Source organism: Manis javanica, chromosome 4, assembly GCF_040802235.1.
Source record: "Manis javanica isolate MJ-LG chromosome 4, MJ_LKY, whole genome shotgun sequence".
NCBI classification, from domain to species: domain Eukaryota; kingdom Metazoa; phylum Chordata; class Mammalia; order Pholidota; family Manidae; genus Manis; species Manis javanica.
Genome location: NC_133159.1, coordinates 136,415,052 through 136,424,670, shown reverse-complemented (window position 1 = coordinate 136,424,670; position 9,619 = coordinate 136,415,052). Strand labels below are relative to the sequence as shown.

The following is a 9,619-nucleotide window of genomic DNA, read 5'->3' as shown; positions in this document are numbered from 1 at the left end:
CCAGGGATGAATTTGTCTGGGGGCAGCATTAGCACCGCCTGGGGTCTTACCTCCACCCATGTAGGAGACACAGACTGAGCTCTCAGTAAAATATTTCATTCAGTACGTCCCATTTCCCTCCTAGAGTCGAGGCCACAGCAGAGGACCAGGGACAGTGTGTCGGGGGTGGGGAGGGGAGTGTGAATGGGCTTCCTCATGCCAATTTTTGTTAGGGCTCCAGTGGGGGCGCCGCCCTCTCCCTCGCGGTGGAAAGGAGGAAGAGAGCCCTCTGCCATAGACTGCACGGTGTAGCGCTCAGCTAGTGGGTCCGGCAGACCCATGGGGTTGTTAGGTCTGTAGAACTGGGGTGACGTCCGTACGTTTTAGTACTTGGGGTGGTGCAATCAAGTGAGTTGATTAGAGGAGGAAGCGTAATTTCCCCCAGACTGTCGGGGAGACCCATCGAATGGCCACCCCTTTGCGGTCAAGCCTTAGCTCCCCAGTATCCCCAAGAATCGTGGTAATACGTACTTCCGCTGCCCTGGGTGGGGTACAGAGGGGTCACGCCTCTCTGCAGCACCATTGCTAAGGCCCCGTCACCCTGGGCCTCCCAAGGCTGGTTTCTGTCGAGTCCTGGACGAGGCGCTGGCGGGGTCCTGCATACACGAGTCTACACGACTCTCGGTCTGTCTCAGACTCCCGCGAGAGGCGCAATTCCTTTCCAGTCCCGTCCGCGACCCCAGCCCAGAGAGACAGGGTCCGGGGCTCCGGACCAGGAGCTGGGCCGGGCCGGCTGAGTCCTCCGGGCTCGGGGCTTCCCCGGCCCGCGGCGCTAGTCCGTGCCGTCCACCAGCTCGCACAGCATGTTCTCCAGGGCCGTGATGCGCTGCTCCTGGGCCTGCACCTGCTCGCGAAGGGCCTTGATCTCCTCCAGCAGCGTCTCCAGAGTGTGCTGCTGCGGGGCGCGGAGCGAGAGGCCGTGTCGGGCAGGGGGCGGCAGGGGGTGTGTAGACTGGGCCTGGGAGGGGCCGAGCCGAATCTTACCGACAAGGGGGCGTCGCTGGCCGACTGACTGCGGCGGGGGCCGGAGGGCGGGCGCACGTCCAGGATGTTGCGCTTGGTGACACGGAGCTCGCGGAGCTTGGGGGGCACGTAACCGTCCCTCAGCGAGATGAGCACAGGATCTGCGTCCTGGCCGGAGAGCCACTCCTCCGCTTCTAGGGCGGGCTCGGGGCCCGGCGTATCTGGGTATAGGTCGTCCTGGAACAGGTCTGACTGCGGGAGATCGGGGAATAGGAGGATTAGTGTTAGGGTGCCAGGCCTGTTCATCTCCCTTCCGCCTCCGAGCCCTGCCCAACACCTCTCCTGGCCCCTCACCTTTCGGGGTACAGTCATGATGACGGGTTCACACTTTCTTTCGTGCAACTTGTAGAACCTATAAGTGAGTGGGGTTCAGCACCCCCACAGGCCCTCACCCTCTTAACTTTTGCCTGGGACCAAGGGGTTAGAGACTAACATTTGCTGAGCACCTACCATGCATTGCACTTTAAACACATTATACTTCCAACTGGCAAAAAAACCCCAACCCTGATGGGGACTTTATCATCACTTTACAGATGAGGAAACCAAAGTTTAGAGAATGTCAAGCTAGTTAGTTCTGGGGCTGGCACTGGAAATAAGATGACATCCCCATCCCCCTCCGCAAAACACACTCTTTCTCAAAGATTACAGCCTTGGGGAAGCCCTTATGTCTTCCCCGTAAGAAGTGGGGACAGAGGCAGGCAAGTGGAAAGGGCAAAAGTTGCTGACCGAGCGATCTCGCATTTGCTGACATCAAGCCCCCGCTTGGGCATGAAACCTATGCCCCTCTGCGGCTCCTTGCTGCTGAACGTGTTCAGGTAGTGCACGAAAGGTGGTTCATCAGTAATCTCAAAGTACCGAATGCTGCTGTCGCCCTGCAAAACCAAAGGGCTCAGAGATGAGTCCAGGAGGAACCCTCCACATCTCTGTCCAACCAACCCCGTCTTCCCCTCACAGCCTGAGCACCTTGCCGCATAGGTAGACGATGCTGGAGTCGGGATCATAGAAGGGCAGTAGGACCCCGTTGCTTGTGTCCATCTCCTGCAGTGCCACTGGCTCCTCGAAGTTGTTCTGCCCGAGCACAGAAGGCGTGACTAGTCCTGTCCCCCCCTCCGTGCCACTTCTGGATCCATTGTATCCACTTTACGCTTCCTGCCCGCTCCAAATCCCATGCGTTCCCAAGGCAGCTCCGGTGAACAGAGCTGCAGACTTCGCCCCTGGATTCATCACTCCCAGTCCCCGCTCTCATATACCCCCTGCGCCGCCTCATGCAGTCACTGCAAACCACCCCCAGGGACTCGGCATCACCAGGTGGGGGCGCCAGCGGGGCTCCTTCAGGCGACGCAGCAAAACTGGGCAGAGGGGTGGGTGTGGGGATGGCAGGCGCTGCAAAGGGGGCAGCAACCTCCAGCCCTGTCCAGGTGGGCATGCCCTGCGGGTGGGGGGCGCCTGGCCCCTCTCCCGTGATGCCAGTCCCCAGGGCACACACCCCAAGCTTCCAGCTGCGTTACCGGGTCCCACAGGCCAAGCTCTCGCTGGCTCATGCGGGTGAAGCCCGTAGTGAAGATATGACCCTGGCGCGTGAAGACCGCCCGCATGGGCCTCATTCCCTCGTGGGCCGCAAACCTCTCCTAGGGGGAGGGGGAGACAGGGAGAGGTGTCACCCGGCTGCCCGCCCTGGGAAGCCTGGAGGGCCGAGCAACCAGCTTGTTGACCTGGGTGTGGGGGCTAGAGGCGGGGCGTGGGGGGGGGAGGTGGAGACAAAAGGGGCCTGAGTACTCAGCTTCCTGGGGGGCCCCGGCTGGCCCCAGGCCTGGGGAGCATCTGGGCCCGGATAGAGCGGGAGGCGCGCGTTTCTCAGCAGATCCCGAGCCCTTAAGCGCCCTCAGAGGCTGATCCCTAGTGCAGGGGATGTCTGCTGGCTCCCCGGGGTCGCAGCGAGGCTTTTCCCAGACGGGAGCTTCCCGCTTCGCTTCAGCCCTCTTGGGCACGGGCCACGGCCTGGGAGGGCGCTCCTGGCTGAACCAGGAGAAGGAGCGAGCGCACGCCCGGGGCGACCTGGCCTACCGGGTCCCAGAGCGCGAGTTGCCGCTCACTCATCCTGCTGAAGCCGGTGCTCAGTAGCTTCCCGTCTGCGGTGAAGACGGCCCGCAGCGGGCGGGCGCCCTCGTGAGGCCGGGTTCGCTCCTGCTCGCGGGGTTAGTGGGTTAGAGTGCCCACCCGCTCGCCCCCGCCCCGGCCGCGCTCGACGCGCGCACTCGGCGCAGACGTGCTCGGTCCCGCGCACCCCGCGTTCGACTGAGGATGGTGCGGCAGGCGCCGCGGCCCTTCCAGAGAACCCAGCTGGGACAAATAGTGCACGAGGGTTGTCCCTGATCCTTGCTGGGTGGGTCTACTAGGGAGGAAGAGGCCTGCGCACGAGCTAGCGTCACGCCCCAGACCCTCGGAGATGGCGGTGGGTGCCAGCGGGGAAGTGAGGGGTCCGGGAGCTTGGGTTTCATGCAGATTCTGGTAGGAGGATAAAGTTTGCAGCTTCTCCTCTCCTCAGTCCAAATCGAGGAGCCCCTCCTCGGAGCTGCTGAAATGCAGGGGAAGGAGAGGGAACAGGAGCCGGGCAGAGAATTGCGGACTGTGGTGGCAGACACTGGCAGTGGAGGACTGGTTTCTGGGATTGGGATGGGGAAGGTGAGAGCCTGAACCAAGGGCTCAGAAGATTGGGGGTACAGGGGTCCGACAGCTGGTGCCCAGGGTAGGGGCTGGGGAGTGGCCAGGCCAGGCACTCACCGTCATCACCTGGCCCTTGCGGGGGTCGATGATGCGCAGAGTCTTGTCCTTGCAGGTGGTGGCTAGTAGGCTACCATTGCTGTTCCAGCACACGCTGTGGATGACGTCCGGGTGCATGTCCTCTAGACTCAGGAGCACCTCCCCAGTGCCCACGTTCCAGATGATGATCACATTGTCACCACCTGTCCAGAGTGGCCAGGCACTGTCACCTGGGCCCTGCCTTCGCCACCTCCCCCTCACATCTACGGTAGGGACCCCTCCCTAGACCCCCAGACCTGCACTGAGCAGGACATTCCGGGCAGTGGGGTGCCAGGAGAGGATGCCCACACGCTTGGAGTGGCCCTCAAGTGTGATGATGGGTTCCGTAATGTTGCGCATGGGGGTATAGTCTGGAATCTGCCACACCTGGGTAGGAGGAAAAGGCACAGAATGGGTGGCATCAGGAACTGGCTTTGTCTTTCTGTTCCTCCCCTACTCCCCCCCACAACCCTACTGCCTCTCTTGAATGGTTAGTGTCAAACGCAGGGCAAGATGTGATAGCACCTACCTGGGGCAGAAGCAGCTAGAAGCCAGGAGGGGGCACTGCCAGCTCTCCAGAGACCTCCCTAATCAACCCAGCAGGGCGCTCAAAGCACTGCCCCCTGCTCTTCAGGCCCCAAGTTGGCCAGGGCTATAATTAGTCCTAAGCAGTGCATCCTGGGAAGGGGTGGGCATGTAGCTAAGAATAGCCTGGGAGCTGGGCAGGGCAGGGCCCTGGGGCAGCACCTCTTTAGCACCTTCCTTACTTAGCACAGGTGAGGCAGCCCTCCCTGCTTTGCCAGCCCAACTGCCCAGCAGCATCCACCTGGCTCCTACCATGACGGTGGTGTCATCTGAAGCACTGGCGATGACGTTGTCATTGTGTGGGCACCAGTCGATGTCCAGCACAGGGGCAGTGTGCCCAGTAACCAGTGGGTAGTTCTTATCCACACGCCCTGTCTGGAGGGTCAGGAAGGGAGATGTAGGCCCACCCTCCCTAGTGTTTTCTTGGGGTGGGCAGTGGTCTTGTTTACATCTCAATTCTCTATCACCTATTCTCTTTGCAGATGCCTCTCTGCACCTCCAACCCCACCCAGACTACTTCCTGTACTTCTGTCCCTGCAGACAAGAGTCGAAGTCCCTTAATATCGGGGAATCAGACACAGAGACGTAATGACTTAACCAGGGACAAACAGCAAGATACTGGTAGAGCCAAGACTGAACTCAGTCCAGTGCTCTTCCAAAACCACCCCCTGGGGGGAGGCCTTTCTTGGGCCTGTTCCCCCAGTTTGAATGTCTATGGGAAGCCCTGGTGGAAGAGATCAGGATGAGGTAATGTGTGCTGCAGTGCCCAACGACTCTTTCCTAGCCACTGCTTGGCAGAATTCTCCCCCGTCACTGGCTTTGCCTCGGAATCATAAGCGGCAGGCACTTCTGATGCCTGTTGTCCTCCAACCTGAGCTGGGTTGCATCTGTTTTTGGTGTTTGCGGGCTGTTTGTGGGGGCTCTGAGGCCTCTGCAGGGGCTGGCATCAGCCCAGACTAGGTTGTAGCAGAGAGGGGTGGCTGAGTGGCACTGGAATGGCAGTTGTACTGTGGGAGGAGGCGGCTCCTGATGAAATTCGAGCCAGGGGATAGTGTCCTTGGATGTTGTCTGCATTGTCCCAGAGTGAGTCACTGGCTATTGTCAGGCCTTTTCCTGACCCTGCCACCTGTGGGGCCTCCCCTAACAAGGTGTAGGGGCCAGAATCCAGGTCAAGGTCATGTCTTGGGGTGTCCATCCTGGGGGTGGAGATGGCTGAGGGGCTTTAAGCTACTCAGCAAAGGTGACAGTCATTGCTTAGCCCCTATCCCTGGGGTAGGGAGGGTTCCGGACTTATATGTCGTGTCCCCTTATCCTTCACCCCACTGTAAGAACCTGAGTGGGGAGGTGGCCAGAGACTCTGGCATATACCTGACCCTGTCCTCAGCATGCTGTTCTGGGATATTGATATAATCACATGGTCACCCTGGGCTGGGGAGAAAGATTCCCACACCCAAAACAAGGGGGTGCAGCATTAGGAGAGAGAGGAACTGGCCAAGCACTGGCTCCACTACTTCCCAACTCTCTCTCTCCCCCTGGCCTGGTGCCCACTGCATACAGTCTGCTGTGCGGAGACTGGGCCGGGCACTGTGATGTTGCTGCTCCGGGAGGGGCAAGGGGGCCTCTCAGTCGGCTCCTGAAGGTCTGGGGAACAAGGATCAAGTGCAGACTGCCCTCCTGACTGAGGAACTAGTTGAGAACACAGACTGCTGTCAAGAGTCCCTGGAGGCCACAGCCAGTGTCCTTCCGCCTGCTCTCTCCCCCTTCCTTCCCCTCATGCCTCACCTTGGCCAGAGGAAGGACGATGAAGGCACCTCCACCTCCAGCCTCCACAATGATGGCCAGGAATTTGGGGTTGACGGCACAGAAGGAGCTGTCCCACGTGACCTTCGACACACGGATGTCCTCGTAGGCCTGGTCAGCCTTTGCTGCCTGCCCAAACACATGGCGGAACTTGCTCTGCCGAACCACACGCCTGCTCATGGCTGGGGGCAGAGATGGAGGATCTTGGCCCAGAAATGCCTTTGGTCCTTAGTCCTGTGAGCTGTGGAAGGGCAGAAGAGTGGGGGATGAGGGCCTGGGTGGCAAGTGAGAGGTTTATCTGGCCAGGAGTCAGGTATAAATTGATATAGAGTCTGGTCCTAGAAGCAGGGAGCTTTCTTCAAGATGATTAAAGTACAGGTGGGAATGTTCTTTGCCACCTGTAAAGTGCAGCTTAATGCGAGGGTCTTGGATTTGGGGACTGACTTCTCTGTAGGGACACAGGAGTGTGGTGGAGGAACAGTGGAGTGACTCTGCCTGAAAGCTTCCTGGAAGTTGAGGTGGTTTGGGGAGGAGCCTTGGTCAGGCTGCCCTCCCATGCCAGCCTTGGGTGAGCATCTCTTCAGGAAGTGGTTTATATTCCAGAGGCACCTGGTCCAGAATCTGAGGCCTCGGCTTAGGGCCAGCTGTAGGGCTAGGGCTGACTGCGGCCCCCCAAGATGCCAAACCCCACATCTCTGGTATAGTTTGGGCAGATGGGGATTTTGCCTTAAAAAACAATTTGCCAGGGAGACGTTCCTCCTGTCAGCTTAACCTGAGTCCTTCCTGACATTGCATCCATCAGTTTCCGCCTCTGCCGCTGGGGACACACGTGTAAGGTGGACCCTTCCTCCTCCACGCTTCTCCTAGCTTCTCCAGGAGGCCCTAACCCTGGGCTTCTGGCTTTTGTCTACCATCCTTCCGTCCTGCTCTCCTGTGTTCTCTCTCCTACTGAACTCTTCTGGGGCTGGGGTCCTCGACCCCGGGCCAGGGCCAGGTTTGCGGGAGTGGGAAGGCTGAGATGACTTTTCTCCAGCCGGGGCCTGAGCTACGCTCTTCCCCGGAAAACACACCGAGCTCCGAAGCCGCAGACAGTGGCTCCTGACCCTCCCGAGCCCCGGGCATCCCTGTGCCCTTCACGCCTCTTGGGCTGCCCAGGCCTAAGTTTTGGCCTCCCCGCACCCTCCTCCGACCTCTTGCCCCGGGCTCTGCGTTCCTGCTGGACGAGGTGTCTGCGCCCTGCGGGCGCGCGGGCCACTGTCCGGCCAAATATAGACACCCAGTCCGCCCCGCCCGAGACCCGCGGGGGGAGGGGGCGCAGACCTGTGTCCCCTCCAGAGACCCCGCCCGCTCCGCGGACTGCTGTGGCGGCGGCGGGAGGAGGGTACCTGGTCCTGAGCCGGCCGAGGGGCGCTCACGCTGCGACTCCTCTGCGGAGGGGGCTGGGGGTACGCTGGGGACCGAGGGAGGAGTCAGAGCGCCGGAACTGACTCTCCGGGCGTCCGCAGCGTCTGGGGCCCGGGCGTGGGGCTGCGCGCTCCGGCCGCTGCTTGCGGCTCTCCGGGCCCGGCGCCGCTGCGGTCCCAGCTGCCGCTGCCATCAACCTGCGGAGGCGGAGCTGGGGGCGGGGCCAGGTCTGGCCCGTCCTCCCCAGCGGCGGGAAAGACAAGCGCCGCGAACTTCGTGGGGCCCCCCGCCGGTCTCGAGAAAGCGTCTTGTGAATGTGCACAGTTCTTCCGCGCCCTCCGCGCCTGCCGGCTGGGCTGGGTAGACCCGGATTCCCAGAGTCGGAGCTGGGCGCTGAGACAGGTAGTCCGACCAGGGGGCGCCCTCCCTTTGGAGCCGGCAGCCGCGCAGGGTCAGGTGCCATGGCGTCGCATTCCTGCGGCAATCACACTCCTAATTTAGCCAGTCCCAGAGGGCCTGCGCTGCCAGACTGTAAGTCCAGAGAGGTCCCGGAAGATGCTCTGGGGAGTCGTCTCAACCCTTGGACGATGGCCTAGGCTGGCCCAGGGCAGCTGCGAGGGTACCCGACACGGGGCTGTGAGTGTTACCGTTGTTATTAATAGCGATAGGACCTCTTGAAAAGCCTAAAACGCTGACAGTATACTACGTACTTCACTCCGTTAGAAATAATTCCATGGAGCAGGGCAGAAAGCAGTCTAAAGACTGGGGGGGTGGGGGTCTGTGAGGGAGGAAGGGAACCCACCTTGACCCCCTGGCAACACCAGGTTCAAAGGGAACCAGCTGGCACAGGTCTCTTTTAGCCAGTCAAATCTTAGAAGCCCAGCTTGACTCCTAAAGTCTCTTGGGCCTTTTTAAAATTGGTGCCCGACTGTGTTCCAGGGAAGGTTCCGCCTCCTCCCACCCCACTCAGGACTCTGATATTGATCAAGGTTAAGGAGGAGATCAAAAGAAACGATCAAAATACAGCAGCGAAGAACAACGTGTCCTTGTAGTGCTGCCTAGCCTTACCCCATTGCCTGAATTTCTCCCTTTGGGTCATAAGGCCCTGTAGGGCATCATGGGGCCAGTTATTATTTCACACTTTCCAAAGCACATCTGGGAAACTATGGAACACAGCCTCCAGAGGGCAGAGATTGGCACTGGGAGAAGAGGGGAAAGGAAGGTGGTGGGAACCTTGAAGCCCACATATTCAGTGGCTTCTAGGGGAACAGAATCAGCAACTGTTACAGGTGCTCCAGAAGTAATTCATGGCATGAGGGGCCATAAGGGTAGATGAGGCGTCTTCCTTTTAAAGATTCCAGGCATACAATTAGCAGGAAAAGCACTGAGTGATGCAGTTGGGGCTTTATACATATTACTTCCAACTGTTATCATCCCTGTGCTACAGATGATGGGTACTGTTTTCATCCCTATCTTACAAAGAGTTCACAGAGCTTAACTGCCACTCAACTGTAGTTGATGGAGCTGAGATTCTTACCCAGTGATCTGGCATCTGGGTCCATGCTTTTCAGTACCATGCATTTCTGTCTCTCCTTGAAGCATAGTGCCACTTTATCTCACAAGTGCTGAATACTGATAGTTATGCTTAGTGACACAGAGGAAAGGATGCCTGGACTAATTAGAAAACTGGAGTTCCAGCCCTGGCTCAATCACCCTATTTTGGCAGCTCTCTGGGCTGTAAAATGAAAAGGGCTGAGTCAGGTTTTTTCCAAGCGCACCACTTGTTGGCGGATAAGGGAATTGGCATGGTACCTCCTACACTGTAATGACATCTTTCCTTCCTCCTTTCCTTTCCTCCCCTTTAAAGAGAGCTAGGCACTCCATTCTAGAGGGAAGGGAAGCAGGAACCCTTCAAACCAATGTCCTCAGTTCTAACATCTGGGAAGAGGGGTGCAGGAGCCGGGAGTCA

General features: G+C 59.3%; 1 protein-coding gene across 5 annotated transcripts; it reads right to left on the bottom strand.

The window, feature by feature from the left end:
* Window positions 1-80: 80 nt before the first annotated feature.
* Window positions 81-7,873, bottom strand: CORO6 (coronin 6). Of its 5 annotated transcripts, none has more exons than XM_037022840.2 (12): window positions 7,567-7,857; window positions 6,229-6,487; window positions 4,699-4,821; window positions 4,119-4,248; window positions 3,844-4,025; window positions 3,127-3,246; window positions 2,571-2,690; window positions 2,026-2,130; window positions 1,789-1,934; window positions 1,357-1,414; window positions 1,024-1,254; window positions 81-934 (listed from the first exon to the last, which is right to left on the bottom strand). In XM_037022840.2, the coding sequence occupies exons 2-12, from the start codon at window positions 6,424-6,426 to the stop codon at window positions 812-814; spliced, it is 1,536 nt and encodes a 511-aa protein (XP_036878735.1). In that variant the 5' UTR covers window positions 6,427-6,487; window positions 7,567-7,857; the 3' UTR covers window positions 81-811. The 5 variants fall into 5 exon arrangements, with proteins under 5 accessions (XP_036878735.1, XP_036878734.1, XP_073091170.1 ...); XM_037022839.2 differs by having other exon boundaries at window positions 7,632-7,855; XM_073235069.1 differs by lacking the exon at window positions 4,699-4,821 and having other exon boundaries at window positions 7,632-7,873.
* Between the last annotated feature and the right edge of the window lie 1,746 nt (window positions 7,874-9,619).

Coding starts and splice junctions, on each gene's coding strand:
- CORO6 (XM_037022840.2), bottom strand. CDS start 6,426: ATGAGCAGGCGTGTGGTTCGGCAGAGCAAGTTCCGCCATGTGTTTGGG. Junction 4,249..4,698: donor CAGATGACACCACCGTCATG/GTAGGAGCCAGG, acceptor CCTCCTACCCAG/GTGTGGCAGATTCCAGACTA. Junction 1,255..1,356: donor TCATGACTGTACCCCGAAAG/GTGAGGGGCCAG, acceptor GATCTCCCGCAG/TCAGACCTGTTCCAGGACGA.